Genomic DNA, 24,726 nt, shown 5'->3' on the forward strand with positions numbered 1-24,726 from the left:
CACCTCCACCGTCTATTATTTTAGTCACCCAGTCAAAAAAATCTATAAGATTTGTTTGACATGATCTTCCTGAAGTAAACCCATGTTGTTTTTCATCTTGCAATCCATGGGATTTTAGATGTTCCACAATCCTATCCTTTAATAGGGTTTCTATTAATTTGCCTACTATTGATGTCAGACTCACTGGTCTATAGTTACTCGATTCCTCCCTACTACCTTTCTTGTGAATGGGCACGACATTTGCCAATTTCCAATCTTCTGGGACGACTCCTGTTACTAATGATTGGTTAAATAAATCTGTTAACGGTTTTGCCAGCTTACCACTAAGCTCTTTTAATAATTTTGGGTGTATCTCATCAGGCCCCTGTGACTTATTTGTCTTCACCTTAGACAGCAAACTTAGAACATCTTCCTCTGTAAAGATACATGCATCAAACGATTTATTAGTCATCCTTTCTAGTGGAGGTCCTTCTCCTTTTTCTTTTGTAAAAACTGAACAGAAGTATTCATTAAGGCAGTCGGCTAGCCCTTTATTCTCTTCTACATACCTTCCGTCCTTTGTTTTTAATTTAGTTATTCCTTGTTTTAATTTCCTTTTTTCATTTATATATCTGAAGAATGTCTTATCCCCTTTTTTCATAGACTGAGCTAGTTTTTCTTCTGCCTGCGCTTTAGAAGTTCTTATAACTTGCTTGGCCTCTCTCTGCCTAATCTTGTAGATTTCCTTATCTTCATTGCTCTGGGTTTTTTTTATAATTACAAAATGCTAGCTTTTTATTTTTAATGATTTGGGCCACTTCTGCTGAGTACCACAGTGGTCCCTTCCTTTTTTTGCTTTTACTGACAAGTCTAATGCAATTTTCTGTTGCCTTCAATAATGCACCTTTTAAGTAGTCCCATTTCTCCTGGACTCCATGTAATCCGTTCCAGTCTGATAAGGACTCATTTATGACTAATTTCATTTTTGAAAAGTCTGTTTTTCTAAAATCTAAAACTTTTGTTTTTGTGTGGTGGGACTCTTTCACAGTTCTTATATTAAACCACACTGACTGGTGATCACTAGATCCCAAGGTTTCGCCTACAATGACATCATATACCGAATCCCCATTTGTGAATACCAAATCCAAAATGGCCTCCCTCCGGGTTGGCTCCTCAACCACTTGTTGTAGAGATAACCCCAGTAGGGAATTTAGAATATCTGTACTCCTGGTAGAACTTGCTATTTTGGTTTTCCAGTTTATATCTGGAAGATTGAAATCTCCCATAATGATAACTTCTCCTTTCATTGTCATTTTAGCTATTTCTTCAACTAGTAGATCATCTAGTTCTTTAACTTGACCAGGTGGTCTATATATCACACCTACACGAGTTACTGCATGGTTAGCAAACTGCAACGTAACCCAAACTGACTCTATGTTGGCCTCACCAACTTGTATTAGGTTAGATTTAATGCTATCTTTCACATACAGGGCCACTCCTCCTCCTTTCTTGCCTTCTCTGTCTCTTCTGTATAAAGAGTACCCTGGTATGGTTATGTCCCAGTCATTTCTTTCATTAAACCATGTCTCCGTAACAGCCACTAAATCTACATTCTCAGATGCCATTATTGACCCAAGTTGATTGATTTTTTTACCTAAACTGCGAGCATTTGTAGACAGGACTCTGAGCTTATCATTTCTTAACCTCTGTGCTTCTGACCTGTTCTGGCATTGTTTCGGGGGCAATTGGACCAGTCTTAAACGCTGGTCTTAATAAGTGACCCCCTTTATGTGCTGGATTTGATCTTTTGGCTATTTGAATGGGGTCTAGGTTTACTATATGGTTCCTGGGGATACGAACCCCAGTAGCAAAATAAAATCATCCATCTTTTAGAAATGCATATTTTTTGAGAACTGAATTACAGTATTATGTGGGAACCGTATATGGAATAATCATATGGCATTGTGTTTGCATGTATTGAGAGTGTCTATGTATTTCTCTGCTGATACGTGTATATATATATATGTATTTTATCATGTTGTGTTTGTAGGGTTTCATACAGGGCAAAGGATACCCTGCAACCACAAATATAGAGGTGATCAATGATGGGGCTGAGTCAACCATGTTCAAACAGCTCTTCCAGAATTGGAGAGATTTCGGGGAGACACAAGGACTTGGAAAAACACACAGTGTGGGGAAGATTGGTAAGTAGTCCTACTTTATCTGATACAGAAGATTTTGACAGTGATATAAGAGTTAATTAACTGCATTGAAAACATTGTGATCAATTGGGATATTTTTTATACCTCATGCGCCAAAATTGTGCTATCAAAAAGTCGCACATTTTTGTGCAAGCTTCATTTTGAGCAGAAATTAGCAATTTTTTGCCTCTTCGCCACGATATTCGCCAATTTTGGTAAAAGTGAGCGGGGCATGAACGGGAGATGGTGGAGCCTAGGTGGCCGAACACATTCATCATTACTTACATTGATTATTAGGTGCAAGTAATGGCTAAAAGCTACACCAGCTCCTAGCTGGCATAGCTTTCAGATTCGCCTCTTAATAATCTTGGTCTGCCACACTGGAGATCAACACTGGTGGTAGAAATTCCAGTCTTGATAAACCTTCCCCAATGTGTTTAAACTCAACCCAGTAGACTGACTATATGATTGGTGACCATTAGACCATGTAAGGCTAGTTTCACACTAGTGGCGGCAATCCGGCAGGCTGTTCCAGCCAGATCGCTCTGCATTTTGGCAGTGACGGAGAATATGTCGAGAAAGTGTTTTTCTTTCGACTGATTCTCAGCATATTTGACGGAATGTGGCGGGATCTCCATCAGTCCCCATTATAGTGAATGGGGATGGGTGGAGCCCTACAAACCTCCATCAATGCCGGAATGCACAGAGATCAGCCTATTGGATTGCCACTGCTAGTAAGAAACTAGCCTTAGGGTGCCTACACGCTACAGATTTTGTTGGAGAAATTTCCACAACTGAAAATCAGTTCTATTCATTTGAAGGAAGGAATTTCTGCAAGCCCCATTCGTGTGAATGGAACTAATTTTCAGTCGCAGAAATTTCTGCAACAAAATCTGCAGCGTGTTAAGGCAGCCTAAGGGGGAATCACAAACTCTTTTTATTGGACAGGAAATAAAAATAGAAGTATTTACTACTCATTTATGAGATTTTATAGGTCTCAGTGAAATAAGAATTTACATTAGTGAAATATGTGCCTGTTTGGATAATGGCAGGGACGTGTCTATAATCGGTTGTGAGCATTAATAAGAGCTATAATCTTTTCAGCCAAGGTGGAGCAAGTTAAATTTGACATTAATCAGCTGTATGCCAGACCTGATTTAGCAGCAGAACAGAGGATGGTGGATGATGCTTCAGGAAATGTGGAGGTGAGTAAATCATTTTTCTAGAGGCAAGGGTCAGAGCTATAATCACAGCTACAGTATTACAACTACACAACCGAAAAGCACTTATTAGACCATCTGATTATCTGCAAATTATCAGGAACAAGCGTTCATAGCATTCAGTATGTTCAAAACAGGATACTAATATACACACTGTACATAATGATTTATTTCTGGGAATTCCTGAATCTCTGAATACTTAGCCTTGCCATTAAAACTGTATTCATCTTTTAGCAATAGAATTAAAGGGATTGGTCACTTTAGGCAAACTTTAGGCAAATCCCTAGCCGGTCTCATCATTCAGCTCTCACCTACAGAGATCTGCTGTAATTTATTTTTTAAAGAACCTGGCAGTAAGTGTTCAGTTTTCCAGACTTATTACATGGTATCCATTTAAATTACTGTGCTATCTTTTTAATGCACAGAAGTAATGGGTCCTCCAAAGAGGAAGAGGTTCTGTATAATCATTCTTTGTTCTGACCTACAGATCAAGTTTCTAGACATGAGAGTAATCTCTACTAAATATAAAAGTAATGGAATGTAAATGGATTCAGTTTTTGTAAACTTGCTTGCAGATCTGGAGAATCGAAAATCTGGAGTTGAAAGAAGTTGATCCAAAGACCTACGGGAGATTCTATGGAGGCGATTGCTATCTGGCGCTGTACACATACATAAAATCAGGCAAACCAAATTACCTGCTTTACATGTGGTTGGTAAGTGATGTACGAGCAAAAACACACTGGGGGAATGTATCATTCCCTATGTACCATAATTCTGGCAAATCTTGATATATGATGTTTTTCAGTAAAATCAGTTGCTACTTTTTGTGATTTTTATTAGACAATTTGGAAAAATGTGTGAAAAAGTGTGTGAGGGTAGATCCAAAAAAAGGAGAAAAGCAGTTTTACTGCTGTAAGATACACAAAATTTCCAGAGCAATGTGTGCTTTTAAAATTTGGTGGAAAGTATTCCAACACTGACTCAAAGCAAAATTAACTTAAAGGGTTTCTACCACTTCAGTTTGACCAAATTAGCTTTCAGACACTAGCGATCTGCTAGTGTCTGATCTCCATAACCATGCAATTCTTAGACCTGTGTGTGGAGCCGTTTCATTAAAAAACTAACTTTTATTCCTATGCAAATGAGCCTCTAGGTGCTATGGGGGCATCTTTTCAGCACCTAGAGGCTCGGTCTACTCACACTGTATGCCCGCCCATCTCGTCTTGAATGCCTGCCTCCATCACAGCCATCGTACGAATTCACGCAGATCGCTAGTGTCTGAAAGCTAATTTGGTCAAACTGAAGTGGTAGAAACCCTTTAAAGGGATTCTGTCACCAGGATTTCACTTACTGAGCTGCTAACATGACCACATCAGTCTTCACATAGAAACATAGAATGTGTCGGCAGATAAGAACCATTTGGCCCATCTAGTCTGCCCAATATACTGAATACTATGGATAGCCCCCGGCCCTTATCTTATATGAAGGATGGCCTTATGCCTATCCCATGCATGCTTAAACCCCTTCACTGTATTTGCAGCTACCACTTCTGCAGGAAGGCTATTCCATGCATCCACTACTCTCTCAGTAAAGTAATACTTCCTTATATTACTTTTAAACCTTTGCCCCTCTAATTTAAAACTGTGTCCTCTTGTGGTAGTTTTTCTTCTTTTAAATATGCTCTCCTCCTTTACCGAGTTGATTCCCTTTATGTATTTAAAAGTTTCTATCATATCCCCTCTGTCTCTTCTTTCTTCCAAGCTATACATATTAAGGTCCTTTAACCTTTCCTGATAAGTTTTATCCTGCAATCCATGTACTAGTTTAGTAGCTCTTCTCTGAACTCTCTCTAGAGTATCTATATCCTTCTGGAGATATGGCCTCCAGTACTGCGCACAATACTCCAAGTGAGGTCTCACCAGTGTTCTGTACAGCGGCATAAGCACTTCACTCTTTCTACTGCTTATACCTCTCCCTATACATCCAAGCATTCTGCTGGCATTTCGTGCTGCTCTATTACATTGTCTTCCCACCTTTAAGTCTTCTGAAATAATTACTCCTAAATCCCTTTCCTCAGATACTGAGGTCAGGACTGTGTCAAATATTCTATATTCTGCCCTTGGGTTTTTACGCCCCAGGTGCATTATCTTGCCCCCACGATTTATATTACAATATACTAGTACAAACTGGATTCCAAAAAAGTTGGGACACTATACAAATCGTGAATAAAAACTGAATGCAATGATGTGGAGGTGCCAACTTCTAATATTTTATTCAGAATAGAACATAAATCACGGAACAAAAGTTTAAACTGAGAAAATGTACCATTTTAAGGGAAAAATATGTTGAATCAGAATTTCATGGTGTCAACAAATCCCCAAAAAGTTGGGACAAGGCCATTTTCACCACTGTGTGGCATCTCCCCTTCTTCTTACAACACTCAACAGACGTCTGGGGACCGAGGAGACCAGTTTCTCAAGTTTAGAAATAGGAATGCTCTCCCATTCTTGTCTAATACAGGCCTCTAACTGTTCAATCGTCTTGGGCCTTCTTTGTTGCACCTTCCTTTTTATGATGCGCCAAATGTTCTCTATAGGTGAAAGATCTGGACTGCAGACTGGCCATTTCAGTACCCAGATCCTTCTCCTACGCAGCCATGATGTTGTGATTGATGCAGAATGTGGTCTGGCATTATCTTGTTGAAAATTGCAGGGTCTTCCCTGAAAGAGATGACGTCTGGATGGGAGCATATGTTGTTCTAGAACCTAAATATATTTTTCTGCATTGATGGTGCCTTTCCAGACATGCAAGCTGCCCATGCCACACGCACTCATGCAACCCCATACCATCAGAGATGCAGGCTTCTGAACTGAGCGTTGATAACAACTTGGGTTGTCCTTGTCCTCTTTGGTCCGGATGACATGGCGTCCCAGATTTCCAAAAAGAACTTCGAATCGTGACTCGTCTGACCACAGAATAGTCTTCCATTTTGCCACACTCCATTTTAAATGATTCCTGGCCCAGTGAAAACGCCTGAGCTTGTGGATCTTGCTTAGAAATGGCTTCTTCTTTGCACTGTAGAGTTTCAGTTGGCAACGGCGGATGGCACGGTGGATTGTATTTACTGACAATGGTTTCTGGAAGTATTCCTGAGCCCATTCTGTGATTTCCTTTACAGTAGCATTCCTGTTTGTGGTGCAGTGTCGTTTAAGGGCCCGGAGATCACGGGCATCCAGTATGGTTTTACGGCCTTGACCCTTACGCACAGAGATTGTTCCAGATTCTCTGAATCTTCGGATGATGTTATGCACAGTTGATGATGATAGATGCAAAGTCTTTGCAATTTTTCGCTGGGTAACACCTTTCTGATATTGCTCCACTATCTTTCTGCGCAACATTGTGGGAATTGGTGATCCTCTACCCATCTTGGCTTCTGAGAGACACTGCCACTCTGAGAAGCTCTTTTTATACCCAATCATGTTGCCAATTGACCTAATTAGTGTTAATTGGTCTTCCAGCTCTTCGTTATGCTCAAATTTACTTTTTCCAGCCTCTTATTGCTACTTGTCCCAACTTTTTGGGGATTTGTTGACACCGTGAAAATTTGAATCAACGTATTTTTCCTTTAAAATGATACATTTACTCGGATTAAACGTTTGATCTGTCATCTACGTTCTATTACAAATAAAATATTGACATTTGCCATCTCCACATCATTGCATTCAGTTTTTATTCACAATTTGTTTAGTGTCCCAACTTTTTTGGAATCCGGTTTGTATATTGCAATATAAATTATTGAGACTGATGTGGTCATGTTAACAGCTCAGTAAGTGAAATCCTGGTGACAGAATCCCTTTAAAAAATCCACTTAATGATAACTTCCCCTATTGTACATATAGAATAATTGTTCACTTCTGTTCTCAATCATTTGTTTTCATTTAGCCAAGCATACACAGTTCAAATGTCCCATCTTTTCCCACCTCTACAATACAACAGGGCCTGTTGGCCAGGAATGGAGAGATGACCTCTCTCCGTTCACTTCAATAGCACTTCTGAACACACTAGGCAGTATTGCCAGCAGGAGGCCAGTGTCAGTATTCAACTTGTACCATCTACATTATTACCCAGTTATTTTCAGTAGTTAAGGAGGTATGAGAAACCTCCTTGATACACAGTCGCCCCCTGCTCCTCCATCTTGTCATGCTTCCCTCCTCTTGACTGACAGGCTCACTATGTATACTCATTGCCTCAAGGCCAGGAGAGAGGATGACTGAGCCTGTCAGTCAAGAGGAGGGAAGCATGACAAGATGGAGGAGCAGTGGCACACTGAGGAGCTATGTTTCACCCCTCAGTGCACTGAAGCCCTAATTTATTATAGAGGAAAAACTCAGTTTTCTCTAAAGTGGCAAAATGGATTATTGTGATCCAGCTTTCATTTTAATCAACAGAGTCAATCCTAGCAGGCAGTATGGCTGGTTTCATATAGTTGTCTCTGCTGACAGGGTTTCTTTAAGCCTCCTTACATTCTCTAAAGTGAACCTGTCACCATGAAATGCAGTGCAATCTGCAGGCAGCGCATTATAGAACAGGAGGAGCTGAGCAGTTGGATATATAGTTCTGTGGAAAAGAGTCAGTAAACCTTTATAGGTTTTTATACATTTATATCTCTGCTCTTTCTGAGCTCAGTTGTATGTGGGGGCCATCTTATCAATGATGGAGAACTATCCCTGTGTACACACTTAGGGCTTATACACACAAACATATTTTTGGTTCGCATCCGACCTGCATTTTTTGCAGGTCAGATGCGGACCCATTCACTTCAATGTGGTTAAAATGTATACAAGTACAAGTTTTAATGAATCTTTTCCATCAAAACTATACATCAATCTGTTCAGCAACGTCTGCTCTATAACATGCTGCCTGCAGATTACACTGCATTTCATGGTAACAGGATCTCTTTAAAGAGGACCTGCCAGCTCTTAGTTTCTTTCTGAAATAACAGCTTTGGAGCATGTTTTCTTAGAATTCTGCATTATGCCTTTCTTCTAGTATTCCTCCTGGAAATGTTTGACCAAATTTACAGCACCAGATAAAAATATTAACACACAGTTGTCAATTCCTTTATATTTATATTCATAGCTTATTTCCACTGGAAATAACAGAAGATGTAAACACCTTATACATACTTGAATCTAACAAATGAAAGAATGAGGTAGATGACTGAACACCTTTTGGTTTATATGACTGATCCCCAATACTGGTTGAGAGTCAATGAAGCTTTTATATTAATCTTTGGTGTCTTACTGGCAGGGTCGTCATGCCACCCAAGATGAAATCACAGCATGTGCCTTTCATGCTGTAGAGCTGGACCGCAAATACCAGGATCAGCCAGTACAAATACGAGTGACCATGGGGAAAGAACCCAAGCACTTCCAGGCTATCTTTAAAGGGAAGATGATTATATATGAGGTAATATCTTCTTATGTATTGTGTTTTATGACCAATTCTCTAGTAACTGCTCTGTGTCCTGAGGAAAGAGGAACCTGTATAGTTGATCGAAGCCTTACACTTACATTGTTTACATCTGACATGTCAAGTGAATAGAGGTTTCTTAAAGGGAATCTGTCAGCTCCAAAACAGCCCCCAAATTACAGTAAGCAATGTATAGCGTAAGTGATGCTGAGTCCGATTATGTAATTTTTGTGTTCATACTCAATTGCATTCCAACACTGTGCTCACACAAACTAGCAATGAAAGCTGTTGAAAGAACTCGAATCACTGACCGAAGGGACGTTCTAACAAAATAGCTAAAATCAATCTTTATTAAAGCTCTCTAAAATACTAAAAGGGATGATGAACTCGGATCGGAACTAAGGATCGAGCCCCTGGACCGGCCAATTTAAGAGCCAGAGGCACGGCCAAGCCGCAGTTCAGCCCTGCCCCTCCTGTTGGCCCACTGAACGGATCACGTGGGGAGTGTCAAAACACTCCTTCACAATTGACAGGGACCAAACGGCGGTGATCTACCTATTATAGCAGCATGGCATTGGAGTGAGGTAATGAATGGATGAGTGCAATAAATGTATTAATATGAAAATGACAGCATGGATGAACATAAAAACATAGAATGTGTCGGCAGATAAGAACCATTTGGCCCATCTAGTCTGCCCAAAAAATAAAATAAAAAAAGTCAAAAAATTTGATCATTGCGTATAATAAAACTAGCACATACGGGAGTTGTGTCAGCTTGCTCAGGTGAGTAATGCTGGGGGCCAAATAGTATGCAGCCCCTGGGGTTATACCAGGATGTTGTACAGAACCCTCACGTATGGTGGAAAATGATGGTCATTATTACTACTGATGTACCGGATTAATCCTAGGGGCGCAGGGATAAAGGGATCCACAAGGACCTTCAAAAATACAGGGCCACTTAGATGAAACAGATGAAGGAGCTGTATTTATTAAGGCCCCGTGGTTGGACCGTACACAGTCTGAATATCCACTGCGCCTCCGTCTTTTATCAAAGTCCCCTCCTCTTGGGGACCTTCTAACTACTTCCACTCCTTGAAATTGGATCATATCCACATTGTTGTCATGCAGGGTACACACATGTCTCGCAATCGGGGTATCAGCACCCATACGAATATCATGGAGATGCTCCCTAATTCTTCTGCGAAATTCCCCACATACTGTTTCCCACATTTACATGTGGCAGGTACACAACCCCTTTCGTTCTACAATTCACAAAAGATCTAATGGTGACTGTGCAAGTAAATTTGCTACCTAATTAGGATAGCATTGCACGCCACGTACCCCCCACATCGAAATGTGCCTTTCAGGTTGAAGTTCAACCATGTAGTAGTTGTGGGAGCCTGCAGGAAGCTGTGACCAATCGATCTCTCAGGCTGCATCCCCGGCGATATTGTTTGGGCAAAGACCCCAATGCCGGATGAGCAGTGGACTCCGAATTAGAAGTTATGGGTAGGGGGACCCATAGAGAAAAACCAACACAGGCATAGAGCTGTGCATCAAGAGTTTCTAAACTTTATTAAAGGAAGCAGAGGTTAATAAAGCAATTTTCTGGATCATTTCCAACTGAAGACGTAGTCAAACATTTACGTCATTAACTCATTAAAGGGAACCTGTCACCGGGATTTTGTGTATAGCGCTGAGGACATGGGCTGCTAGATGGCCGCTAGCACATCAGCATTACCCAGTCCCCATAGCTCTGTGTGCTTTTATTGTTTAAAAAATACGATTTGATACATATGCAAATTAACCTGAGAGGAGTCCTGTCCCTGACTCATCTCACATACAGGACTCATCTCAGGTTCATTTGCATATGTATCAAATTGTTTTTTTTGCACAATAAAAGCACACAGAGCTATGGGGACAGGGTATTGCGGATGTGCTAGCGGCCATCTAGCAACCCATGTCCTCAGCTCTATACACAAAATCCTGGTGACAGGTTCCCTTTAAAAACACAAACTGAAATGAGCATCTTCTTGGCTATATGCCTAGAACGTCTCCTTAATCTTAACTGTGGGCACTAGCCATATACTAGTACTCCTAGTGCTTGTTAAGATTCCTTTCTAACAAGCGTTGGTGGGGGCTAGGAGTGACCTTGAAGTTACAGCAACTTTCCACAAGAAGCTCACAGTTCATTACACAAAAAATGGCAGTATGAAATACAAACATGGAGGCTGAGGACACAACATGGAGTCTTAACCCTTACAATATGTAATGACTGGCCTGTCCTCAATAAGGTGACCCACATCTGGGTCAGATTTCAAGATGAAAAAAATCACAGAAAAAACTAAGATAAAAACATCCTGCATGGTATGATAAATAAATGTGCGGATGTCCCTGGCCATATTCATGAAAAATCACGGAAATAAGGTAATAATGCACTTAATAAAATAGATGCAAGCATTATATATGGACAAAGTCCTCACTCTGATATGATAAAATCTAAAACACTTAGCCAATATATATATATATTTTTTTTTTAAATATAATCTTTATTGAGATTAAGAATAAGAAATAGGAAATCTTTTCTTTTCAGTGCAGGTGTCTACTTTTTCACAGATAAACTGTACATGTTACAGATGTTGTACATAATAAATAGTATAAACGTTGAGTACAGCGTTAGCATAAGCCCTCACAGTTGAGTTATGTATTTATGATAATCTCCATTTTTCCTCATTAACCATAATCAATGCTGAACAACCCTGAACTCCCCCCCCCTCCCCCCTCTCACTTCGTGGTCACTAACACAATAAAATAAAATAAATTAAATCATAACCCCTAATATCTAAGGATTGGTCTATCTGTAACTTCCCTAGATTGTTTAGTATTTTCCTTTTCAGGTACCACTCCGAGTGAATAAAGGGCTTCATTGTTTCCATCAGTTCTTCTCTGTTTAGGCCTATTTTTATGAATACTTCCCATCTACTGAAGAAGGTTTCAATACACTTTCCTCTATACTGTTTTGCTTCCGCCCTCTCATACATAAAACATGCCTTTGTGTGTATGAAAACACTGTTCATTGAAGGTATTATGGGTCTGAGTCATTCCCTAAAAAGAAGAGAAGGAAGAAACAGGGTTGCGGCACTCCCCAGGATGCAGTCAGTAACTTTATTCAAGCTTCCTTGGAAGTAGATACATAGGATCCAGGGGCGGACACACTGTTGCGGGCGGCGACGGCCGTTTCGCGCGTGGGATCGCGCTTCCTCAGGCTGCTCAATACGTCATAGCGCAAATGCGCACTTTATAGAGGCGGGCAGGGAACGGCCGGCGCCGTCATACACAGCTGTTCGCCCCTGAAATAAATGACATATGTTAAAAACATGCGACCAGCAGTGACAGTGCAAATATAATCAAGTAGCACGTAAATACAAAATCAAACAACATTGACTAGCTAATACCCCCACACAGTGGGACATGTATGCAAGAACTTGGATGATTGGAGAGACATATGTCTCTCCAATCATCCAAGTTCTTGCATACATGTCCCACTGTGTGGGGGTATTAGCTAGTCAATGTTGTTTGATTTTGTATTTACGTGCTACTTGATTATATTTGCACTGTCACTGCTGGTCGCATGTTTTTAACATATGTCATTTGTTTGTTTGTTCTTAATAGCCAATATATTTTGATCAAAACACATCTGTGCCCGCCTACCAAGCGCCAAGGTGGTCTCAGGTCAGGCGGGTCCTACGCTAAACCTACCTAAGCCATTGGGCTTCTATGTTCAGGAGCGCAGACCCTGCACATATGGTGTCCTGCTCCTAGTCACCTCCATGTGCATCAAGCAACCAATGGGAGGAGTAGCAAGCACACCTAAATGTACCACCTAATCAAGGCAGTCTATGAGATAGGAAGGGCAAAAGTGGAAAGGAATGCTACTCCCAAGATAAAATAGGAGCGCATTCACACTTGAAGGTACCACTCCCTCAAGCATATACTACATAAATAAAAAAAATCACAGGAAAAACAAAGATAAAAACATCCTGCACGGTATGATAAATAAATGTGCGGATGTCCCTGGCCATATTTCTGAAAAACTCACAGAAATAAGGTAATAATGCACTTAATAAAATAGATGCAAGCATTATATTTATGGATAAAGTCCTCACTATGATATGATAAAATCTGGGACACTTAGCCAATATATTTTGATCAAAACACATCTGTGCCCGTCTACCAAGCGCCAAGGTGGTCTCAGGTCAGGCGGTTCCTACGCTAAACCTACCTAAGCCATTGGGCTTCTATGTTCAGGAGCGCAGACCCTGCACATATGGTGTGCTGCTCCTGGTCACCTCCATGTTCATCAAGCAACCAATGGGAGGAGGAGCAAGCACACCTATATGTACCACCTAATCAAGGCAGTCTATGAGATAGGAAGGGCAAAAGTGCAAAGGAATGCTACTCCCAAGATATTGCCTTCTTGACCCTTAAAGATGGTTAAATCCAAGAAGGTGATTTGGTGCTTCTGAATTTCAGATGTAAAAAACAATCCCAGTGAGTTTTTGATCCTGGACTTTTTAATTTTATATGGGGGTGGCAATGGGTAGTCCCTGTGCGCCTACCTTCGCCAACCTCTACCTGGGCTGGTGGGAGCGGGAAGTTGTACTCGCTGATGAAAGTATATGGACCAGGCATATCAATTTGTGGCTATGTTATATTAATGACGTCCTCATTCTGTGGTCAGAGAGTAGATCGGAGTTCAACTGGGATTGTTTTTTACATCTGAAATTCAGAAGCACCAAATCGCCTTCTTGGATTTAACCATCTTTAAGGATCAAGTAGGCAATGTGGGGACCTGACTATTCCGCAAAGAGACGGCTGCGAATAGCCTTTTGCGGTGGGACAGTTGCCATCCGGTGTCCCTAAAAAGAGGTATTCCCAAAGGACAATACATTAGGTTGCGCCGTTACTGCTCCAGGGTGTCGAATTTCCATGCAGCCTCTAAGGACCTACAGATCAGATTCAGGAACAGAGGATATCCGCAATATGTACTAGCCAGGGCTTATCAGCATTCCCTGGCTATAGATCGGAATACATTGTTAGTACCAAAAATGTGCTCATCTGACACTGGTCACACACGCATCATCACTACGTATGATGATGCACACGAGGATGTAAGAGGGGTTCTCACACGATATTGGGGCACCTTGAAATCTGACCCCGATGTGGGTCATCTCATTGAGGACAGGCCAGTCATTACATATCGCCGGGGACGCAGCCTGAGAGATCGATTGGTCCACAGCTTCCTGCAGGCTCCCACAACTACTACATGGTTGAACACCAACCTGAAAGGCACATTTCGAAGTGGGGGGTGCGTAGCGTGCAATGCTATCCAATTAGGTAGCAAATTTACTTGCACAGTCACGCATCAAACCTTTACCATTAGATCTTTTGTGAATTGTAGAATAAAAGGGGTTGTGTACCTGGCCACATATAGATGTGGAAAACAGTATGTGGGGAAGACATTTTGCAAATTTCGCAGAAGAATTGGGGAGCACCTCAACAATATTCGTAAGGGTGCTGATACCCTGATTGCGAGACATGTCTACCTTACATGACAACAATGTGGATATGATCCAATTTCAAGGAGTGTTACAAGGTCCCCAAAATGAGGGGACTTTGATAAAAGACTGTTGCAGAAGGAGGCGCAGTGGATATTCAAACTGTGTACGGTCCAACCACGGGGCCTTAATGAATACAGCTCCTTCATCTCTTTCATCTAAGTGGCCCTGTATTTTTGAAGGTCCTTGTGGATCTCTGTATCTCTGCGCCCCTAGGATTAATCCGGTACATCAGTAGTAATATTGACCATCATTTTCTGCCATACGTGAGGGTTCTGTACAACATCCTGGTATAACCCCAGGGGCTGCATACTATTTGGCCCCCAGCATTGTTCACCTGAGCAAGCTGACACAACTCCCAGATGTGCTGGTTTTATTATATGCAATGATCGCATTTTTTTACTTTTTATTTTTGTTCATCAATGCTGTAATTTTCATATTAATACATTTATTGCACTCATCCATTCATTACCTCACTCCAATGCCATGCTGCTATAATAGGTAGATCACCGCCGTTTGGTCCCTGTCAATTGTGAACGAATGTTTTGACACTCCCCACGTGATCCGTTCAGTGGGCCAACAGGAGGGGCAGGGCTGAACTGCGGCTCGGCCGCGCTTCTGGCTCTTCCATTGGCCGGTCCAGGGGCTTGATCCCCAGGAGTGGAGGGACCTCCTCCTTATAACCTGTGCGCTCTGGCGGCCGCGTACGGCCATTCTAGCGCTGTTGCCGTGGCCTCAGGACACGAGGTCGGCAGCTTACATGTTGTCTGTCCACACCTCATATGCGTGTTGCTCCTGACGAACCAGGGATGGCGAAACGCGTTGAGCAGCTAGTGGGGGCAAGATAAATGCAGGCAGCTAGATTTCCCAGTTGATTCGTGCTCACACCGCAGTAGCTGTGTGCAGGTAATACGACAGTGGACACGTGCGCTTGTTACCAGCTAACTGCCTTAGTGTGGGCAGATGTTTATCAACTGGTGTTGTATATGCTGGGCAATTGGCTTTTCAGACAAGCTGGCCAAGATGTCAGGTATATGATGTGTAGTTTGTGAGTAAACATAGAAGCAGATATTATAAAGGGTGGCACTATGCACTGCTAGATACAACACTAGCTTTGGGTGCATTTCTTGGCTACCGTACTCCCTGCTTAATAGTCACATGTGGCTTACATGGTTGATTCGTGTCCACACCACACTGAGTGCAAGCACTGGTCCATGAGCGTCATAGCAGACCAGTGGGTTATTTGAGGATCAGTCATTTTTTGTGTTGTGGGCAGATTTTTATCAACCATTTCATCCTCCCGTTTTAGTTTTTTAGAGAGCTTTAATAAAGATTGATTTTAGCTGTTTTGTTAGAACTTCCCTTAGTCAGTGATTCGTATTCCATATTGGGACGTAAACCACGAAATTCATTGAAAGAACTCCTCTCTGATTCCTCTCCATTATGTGCGTGAGCTCAGGAGTCCTCTCAATGTATTTTACTGCTGGATTGTTGGAGCACAGTGTCGGAAAGCAGTATGAAGATAAAAATGACATAACTGGACTCAGCATCACTTACACTATACACCGCATATACAGGGAGTGCAGAATTATTAGGCAAGTTGTATTTTTGAGGATTAATTTTATTATTGAACAACAACCATGTTCTCAATGAACCCAAAAAACTCATTAATATCAAAGCTGAATATTTTTGGAAGTAGTTTTTAGTTTGTTTTTAGTTTTAGCTATTTTAGGGGGATATCTGTGTGTGCAGGTGACTATTACTGTGCATAATTATTAGGCAACTTAACAAAAAACAAATATATACCCATTTCAATTATTTATTTTTACCAGTGAAACCAATATAACATCTCAACATTCACAAATATACATTTCTGACATTCAAAAACAAAACAAAAACAAATCAGTGCCCAATATAGCCACCTTTCTTTGCAAGGACACTCAAAAGCCTGCCATCCATGGATTCTGTCAGTGTTTTGATCTGTTCACCATCAACATTGCATGCAGCAGCAACCACAGCCTCCCAGACACTGTTCAGAGAGGTGTACTGTTTTCCCTCCTTGTAAATCTCCCATTTGATGATGGACCACAGGTTCTCAATGGGGTTCAGATCAGGTGAACAAGGAGGCCATGTCATTAGATTTTCTTCTTTTATACCCTTTCTTGCCAGCCACGCTGTGGAGTACTTGGACGCGTGTGATGGAGCATTGTCCTGCATGAAAATCATGTTTTTCTTGAAGGATGCAGACTTCTTCCTGTACCACTGCTTGAAGAAGGTGTCTTCCAGAAACTGGCAGTAGGACTGGGAGTTGAGCTTGACTCCATCCTCAACCCGAAAAGGCCCCACAAGCTCATCTTTGATGATACCAGCCCAAACCAGTACTCCACCTCCACCTTGCTGGTGTCTGAGTCGGACTGGAGCTCTCTGCCCTTTACCAATCCAGGCACGGGCCCATCCATCTGGCCCATCAAGACTCACTCTCATTTCATCAGTCCATAAAACCTTAGAAAAATCAGTCTTGAGATATTTCTTGGCCCAGTCTTGACGTTTCAGCTTGTGTGTCTTGTTCAGTGGTGGTCGTCTTTCAGCCTTTCTTACCTTGGCCATGTCTCTGAGTATTGCACACCTTGTGCTTTTGGGCACTCCAGTGATGTTGCAGCTCTGAAATATGGCCAAACTGGTGGCAAGTGGCATCTTGGCAGCTGCACGCTTGACTTTTCTCAGTTCATGGGCAGTTATTTTGCGCCTTGGTTTTTCCACACGCTTCTTGCGACCCTGTTGACTATTTTGAATGAAACGCTTGATTGTTCGATGATCACGCTTCAGAAGCTTTGCAATTTTAAGAGTGCTGCTTCCCTCTGCAAGATATCTCACTATTCTTGACTTTTCTGAGCCTGTCAAGTCCTTCTTTTGACCCATTTTGCCAAAGGAAAGGAAGTTGCCTAATAATTATGCATACCTAATATAGGGTGTTGATGTCATTAGACCACACCCCTTCTCATTACAGAGATGCACATCACCTAATATGCTTAATTGGTAGTAGGCTTTCGAGCCTATACAGCTTGGAGTAAGACAACATGCATAAAGAGGATGATGTGGTCAAAATACTAATTTGCCTAATAATTCTGCACGCAGTGTAGTGTGGGGAATGTTTTTGAGGTGACAGATTCCCTGTAAATGTCCTTACACAGAAGAAGTGTATATAAACAGGAAAGCTTAGAGGAGCATTCAGCTCCTGCGATAGATATATTAGATAGATAGATAGATAGATAGATAGATAGATAGATAGATAGATCCACTTTCCCTTTTGAAGCAGCTTCCATTATTGAATTACTGTACATTTATGGACCTGCATTTCTTGGCTCATGATTATTGGTGAATTGTTGGAGACATAAGGGGGATACTTAATGTTCAGCCATTTAAAGGATATGTTCATTCTTCTTGTACACAATCCCTTTGCTGTTTGGGTCTGGCCTTGGATCAGATATATGAAATGCGATAAAATCTATATTTTCACCTGTGCACTAGGGAGGAACAAGTCGCCAGGGAAATACAGAGCCAGAACCTGCAGTGAGACTGTTCCAGGTCAGGGGAACAGATGAATACAACACAAAGGCCACCGAAACCCCGGCCAGAGCCGCTTCTCTCAATTCGAACGATGTCTTTGTACTGAAGACCGATACTGTGTGCTACCTGTGGTGTGGAAAGGTCAGTATTTGTCTCACTATAGTCTGCACAGTCACCATCTTTTAACAGGTGCGCTCATAACTGGATTTTTCAACTAGGCATACAGGCACATTTATTACTATATTTACAAATAGTCATTAAACCAGCAATTCCCTTCTTTTACAAATCATGTAATAAAAGTTATGTTTTAGCACAAACAACTTTAAGGCATATGTAAAACAAGGCAATTACTGGTCTAACAACTATTTGTAAATATACTCATAACAGGATTATCTCCAGTTTTTCATGATGTTATAAGTGTAAATTACCTCCTAGGGCTGCAGCGGAGATGAGAGAGAAATGGCAAAGACAGTGGCCAACATTATCTCCATAAAAGACAAACAGACCATCTTGGAGGGTCAAGAGCCTGATGAATTCTGGGTGGCCCTGGGTGGAAAGGCTCCTTATGCCAGTGATAAGAGGTGAGTGCACAGAGATCTTACCAATCATGTATTCATTATTTGCATAGTCTGACAATACTTTCAATTATCCTTTGAAAGGATTACTAAATATTTAAAGAAAACCTGTCACCTCTACTATGCTACCCTCACTGAGCATTTCTAAATGTTCATTGTGTTACCCTAAACATATAAATTACACTTTTAATTTCATTTGCAGACGAATTCAATAAGTAGTATGCATTTTTGTACTTTCCGCCTTTTATGCAAATTAACATAAAAGAGTCATATCTTACTTGTGTGACCAGAGAAGAGTCATATTTTCAAGCTCTGACTCATCTCAGGTTAATTTGCATATGTATCAAATCGGTTTTTTACACAATAAAAGTAGTGATTAGCAGCAGGGGTCATATTCGAATTCGCGATATTTCGCGAATATTTTGTAGAATATTAGCAAATTCGAATATTCTGTATAGTCTATAATTTTTTTACTTGAAAAATCGACAAGGTAATGATCGCGTAATATGCAAGAAGCAGGGAGGAATCATGTTTTTACTCGGCAATTGGAATTCGCAGTAAAATTTCGCATTACGAAAATTTGCAATAAAAAAAATCTCGAATATTCTAAATTACGAATATATATCACTATTCTAAATATTTGCAAATTTTCAAAGTACCTATATTCGCGATAAAAATTTGAATATTCGTGATCAACACTAAATAAATAAAAGCACACAGAGCTATGGGGACTGGATATTGCAGATGTGCTAGTGGCGATCTAGCAACCCATGTCCTCAGCTCTATACCCTAAATCCAGGTGACAGGTTCCGTTTAAAGGGCTTATCATTGGCGATTAATGGGCTACTGGTTTCGGGTTTGATCCCTGGGTTACCTACAATGATCAAAAGAACAAAGCAACCACTGTGCTTTACTGAAGTTCCCAACACGCTGCTGTGTCTGCAGATCAGTTAACTGAAGACGACCCCTTTAAGGACTGACATGCAGTGGCGTAGCTATAGAGGTCGAAGCGGTCGGAATTGCGACCGGGCCCCTACTTCAGCACTGCTGCAGCGCTAGGTCCACATAGAGTGTGTGATGATTTGCATACAATACTGGGTCTGTAACACAAAGTTCACAAGTCACAAGTCAACCAATAGGGTGAGAGGGCGGGCGGAGGCAGTGCGTGTGTGCGCGCAGGCGCGTGCCGTCCCGTCGGCAGACAGTGCTATGTGTGTTGTACAGGGCCGGACGCGGGATGTGGATGATGAAGCTGCAGGCAGTGAGTGAGGTCCGGAGCAGAGAACTCAGCCTCTACAAGTTATAAGATTGAGGGATGCTGCCGGGTAGGAATGGGGACTGGGAGATAGCAGCAGCCAGGTTACAGGTCTCCAGCGCAGCCCTCCTGTCCTGAGTCCTGACTGATGTGCCAATAAAGGGTGGGACACTCCTATTACAGGCTGGTAGGCAGCCAGGGCCAGGGGCCCAGGACCTAGTTGCTGCTAGTCTGTATACAAAGTGGCCAGTTTCTACTGGTTTCCCCAGATTGTGCTGGCCTGGGATGGGGCTGGGTTCTACTGGGTTATAGTCACTGTGTGAGTGACACTGCTGTAATGTGGCTGTACAGCATGTCACCTCAGTTTGGGGGTACACTGCCACTACCTTGCCTTCTGATGTATCCCTGTTTTAGAATTGACTTAAAGTGTCAACTACAATCACATGGCTGTGGTGCCACTGGGCATGCCTCTGCCCCTTGAAAGATAGGACAAGTCCTGTCTTTGGCCACATCTTGTGGAACGCGGACCCATTGAAGTCAATGGGTCCCCGTCCGCACCATGATGTTGTGTTCACACAGTTGGTGCTTTGCAGATCTGCGGTTTGCAATGCAAAGCACAGGCATGTCAGCGCCATAGCCATGTGAACGTAGCAGCCTAACTTTAAGTCAATTATGCCTTTAAAGGGGTTGTCTCATCATAGACAATGGGGGCATATCGCACCTATTTAGAGAACGGAGCCCTGCAAGGTGGTGGCTGGAGGACTCCTGTCCGGCCACCACCAAGCCGCCTTCCCATAGAAGTAAATAGGAGAGTATCGCGCATGACCGACCACTGCTTCTATTCACTTCTATGGGCTCGACGGAAATAGATGAGCCAGCGCTCGGCTATTTTCGCCAGCCCCATAGAAAATTAATGGAGGGCATCTGCGCATGCGCAATGCGCATTCCTTCAGTTTTGGGTCTCCGTTCTCTATATAGGTGCGGGTCCTAGCGGTGGGACCTGCACCTATAAGACAATGGGGGCATATCCTAGCACTTATTGGATAAAAAAAAAATTCTCTGTGAGATTTTAGTTCTGCCATTGGGCATGGTGGGCGTGCAGGGGTCTGGTGGTGTTAAGAAACAGGATTGAGGGTGGGGGGTCCCAAACTGAAGTCTAGCACCAGGGCCCATGAGCCTTTAGCTACGCCCCTACGCTGACGTGCTAACCAATACATGTCCATGTTACACAATTGGCATTTAAATGCAGAACTGCATGATATTTCTGAAATGTTTTCCATTCCAAATAGCATTTTCACGAACAATCCAGAGCATTTCCAGTCATCTCTGGGGCCTACACCTAGCTTCAGTTCTCCTAACACAGTCCTGCTGTGACTGGTTTTGGAACTCTCCTAGCAGTTTGTAGAGAGAGCTACGCACGTGCAACCACCTCTCCATTCTCAGTGTCTTGTATTTAACTGCTATGGCCGTTAGTAAATATGTTTCTGTAATATTTTATGTAGATTCCAGGAGACCGTTATGCAGTACAAACCTCGACTCTTTGAGTGTTCCAATCAGACCGGTCGTTTCATTATGACAGAAATAATAAATTTTGAGCAGAGTGACCTTGATGAAGATGATGTCATGTTACTTGATACTTGGGAAGAGGTATGTGACACAAAACATGAGGATAATTATCGCATACAGTCAATCAAAACCAACCAGTCAGATGTCAACAGGCATAATAGACTTATAATAGACATTGCAAACCTACAAAAATAGAGAGAATAGAGAGGCACAATGGGCACGCTTTAGCATATGTATAGATATTGCATATATGCGGTACCTCAGGATAGGGTACATGAAAATAACATGATGCAACAAAAAACTATTTAATATTCTGATGTATTGTATCACCTGAATAGTTCTGTATGGATAGGTCAGGGTTAACAATCCTGCCTCTAGCCTTGTAGGAGGCTAGGAGATGGACCTAGGTCTGCGCCAGGAAGTGAGAGGAGCTTTATGTGCTCACTCCTCAGATGACTAGACCTACATTCCAGAGAATCACTATCTCAGAGAGTTCCACAGAGAGAAGATCGCCTCTACTCTACTATAGTCCAGAAAGAGAAAGAAACTAGAATGAGTGCTCTCCATTCACTTCTATGGGGGTTCCGAAATAGCTGAACGAGCGCACTCAGCTGTTTTTGGAAGTCTCAAAGAAATGAATGAAGGGTGGCTCCGTTCTAGAGATAGGTGCAAGTTCCAGAGGTGGGACCCGCACCTATCTAACATTGTTGGCATATTCTAGTGAGGTGAGGTGGCCCTTAAAAATAAATAATAACAAATAAAGATGCTTATAGGTAGTTTGAGCTTAACTGAGACATGCTTGAATTCCAAACATGCTTTTCTTATCAGCTCCAATGCGAAGGGTGTCATAAGGAGCTTATTAAGACACTAGCAGAAAGACCCGGCTTTGCACGGGTATATTTGATCTATTTAATGTAATGTTTGTGTGTGTCGTTAAAAGATATCGACAGTATCCACTATAACAGTACCCCGCCCCTTTAACAGTGACCTCCACAGCGGCCGCCCCTTTATTAGTGACCTCCACAGTATCCCGTCTCATTAACCGTGATTTCCACAATAGCCCGCCCCCTTAACAGTGACCTCTACACAGCTATGTTCCCTTAAAATGTGATCTCCACAACACCCTGCCCCTTTAACAGTGACCTCTACAGCACCCCGCCCCTTAACACTGACCTCCATATCGGACCGTCCCCTTAACATTAACCTCCACTGTTCTCTGTCCCCTTAACAAAGACCTCCACAGTGCCCGCCCCTTTAACAGTGATCTCCACAGCATCCCATCCCCTTATCAGTGACCTCCACAGCAGCCCGCCCCTTTAACAGTGACCTCCACAACGGCCACCCCTTTATTAGTGACCTCCATAGTACCCCATCTCCTTAACAGTGATTTCCACAGCCCCCCGTCCCCTTAACAGTGGCCTCTACAGCAATCTGCCCCTTAACACTAACCTCCATAGCAGACCATCTCCTTAACTGTGACCTCCACAGCAACCTGTCCATAGGGTGTGCCAGAGGTCCGGTTTTAGGCTGGACAGTCCGGCTTTCTAACTCCCTGTCCTCTGTCCGGCACAGGGCCTGGATGGACACAGAGATCTTCTTTTGAACAGCTCACTCTAAGACAGCAGCACTGTGCTGTCTGAGCATGAGCTGCAGGGAGAAAGTCACCCTCCCACCCCTGCAGCTGACAAAAGTTGATTTTTACCTTGATTTCTTCAATCCCCGTCGGCTGTGGAGTGGGAGCGGGCGTGGATTAGCGGGACTTTTAAGTCCGTCTTTTAAGGGCAGCCTGAATGGCTACCCTACCTGCCCCTGAACTGTGACCTCCACAGCACTCCGCTCCCTTAACAGTGTCATCCACAGCGCCCTGCCCCTTTAAAGCTGACCTGCAGCAGTGAAGAAAAATGGCTGGGTTGTTATAGAAACCTGGTGTAAAACTGTGTGTATGTGGAGACTAAGGACCTGCGAGCTTCTATTGGCTGATAAGGGACATGTGACCGTGTGTATGGCAGTTGGGATATGAAGAGAAATACCTGCAGGCTTCTATTGGCTAATGTAGGTCATGTGATGTACCATATTTGCATTTTTTGGGAACATCTCAGGAACGGTACGTGCTAGAGAGCTGAGACCCGGTCTAAAACCTTCCCGGACACCTGATGTATCTGTGTGCCAAATTTCATGATTGTAAATGCGACGGTACGGATTCCTTTAGCGGACATACATACATACACACATACATACACTTATCTTTATATATTAGATAAATATATATGTTTAGGCAGATACAATGTTTTTAAGTTAAACCTTAAAAAAAAACTTTGATTTTCATGTTCACTTCAGCTTTTCCTATGGATTGGTAAATCAGCAAATGAGTATGAGAAGAATGAATCCATTAACTCTGCAAAAGAATACCTGAAATCTCATCCTGCTAGCCGAGACATGGCAACTCCAATTGTTACAGTAAAACAAGGTCATGAACCTCCTACCTTCACTGGCTGGTTCAGTGCCTGGGATGCTCACAAATGGAATGTAAGTAATATCAATCTCTAGTCCTAGATCTATCTCCTATTAAAACTAATTGGTTTGATTCCATTAATAAGATACTAAGGACAAAGTGGGGGACATTTATTAAGCATGTTGCTCCAGAGTTATCCAAAAAGAATGGTGTTTTAATTTGCACCAAATATACCAACAGTTTTCTCCAGAATTTTCACAATAAAGAATGCAACACGCCAGAAATAAATTTTAAATGTCAAAGTGGGCGGGGCAATCAAATTGGCGCATATTGCACCTTATTTATTATCCTCTTATCGTCAGAAATGGCTCAAATTGTTGCAGACAATTAAGCCAGCGTACGTGGTGGTGTTTTGTGTAAAAAGTCAAATTTATGGCATAAAGATGCGACTTTTTGTCAAAAAAACGCATTTATGAAATGAAAAGAAATCATTGTGGGACCAAGTAAAAATTATGTATTAAAACAGGAGGATATAAATGAGCTAAACAGCAGGGTTTTGTCAGTAAATTGTCATTCAACAAAAACAAAACAATAACAAAAATGCCCCGAGTCTGAGACAAAAGTCGCAATTTACCACTGTGAAAGTCGCAAATATGTTTTAAAAGTGGCAAGTGTGGTCTGGCAGAGGTGGCTGACATGGCGCATTTTAGTTTAAAAAAAAAGTCGCATTTTAGTGCTATTGGTGTTAAAATGTCGCAAATCAAGAGAAATAGGTGGGTTATCAAGTGGATATTTTAAAAAGTCACATTTTACAAGTGGTG

The 24,726-nt window shown here is 42.1% G+C and overlaps 1 protein-coding gene across 1 annotated transcript in view; it reads left to right on the plus strand.

Annotated features, from left to right (window-relative positions):
- VILL (villin like) overlaps positions 1-24,726 on the plus strand; it is a 102,098-nt gene that overhangs the window by 71,490 nt on the left and 5,882 nt on the right. The window contains exons 10-17 of the mRNA XM_040433741.1: positions 2,030-2,183; positions 3,285-3,385; positions 3,976-4,113; positions 8,711-8,869; positions 18,019-18,198; positions 18,493-18,638; positions 21,390-21,534; positions 23,791-23,979. Coding sequence (XP_040289675.1) covers positions 2,030-2,183; positions 3,285-3,385; positions 3,976-4,113; positions 8,711-8,869; positions 18,019-18,198; positions 18,493-18,638; positions 21,390-21,534; positions 23,791-23,979 — 1,212 coding nt within the window. The remainder of the gene's footprint in view (positions 1-2,029; positions 2,184-3,284; positions 3,386-3,975; positions 4,114-8,710; positions 8,870-18,018; positions 18,199-18,492; positions 18,639-21,389; positions 21,535-23,790; positions 23,980-24,726) is intronic.

Source organism: Bufo bufo, chromosome 5, assembly GCF_905171765.1.
Source record: "Bufo bufo chromosome 5, aBufBuf1.1, whole genome shotgun sequence".
Taxonomy (NCBI): domain Eukaryota; kingdom Metazoa; phylum Chordata; class Amphibia; order Anura; family Bufonidae; genus Bufo; species Bufo bufo.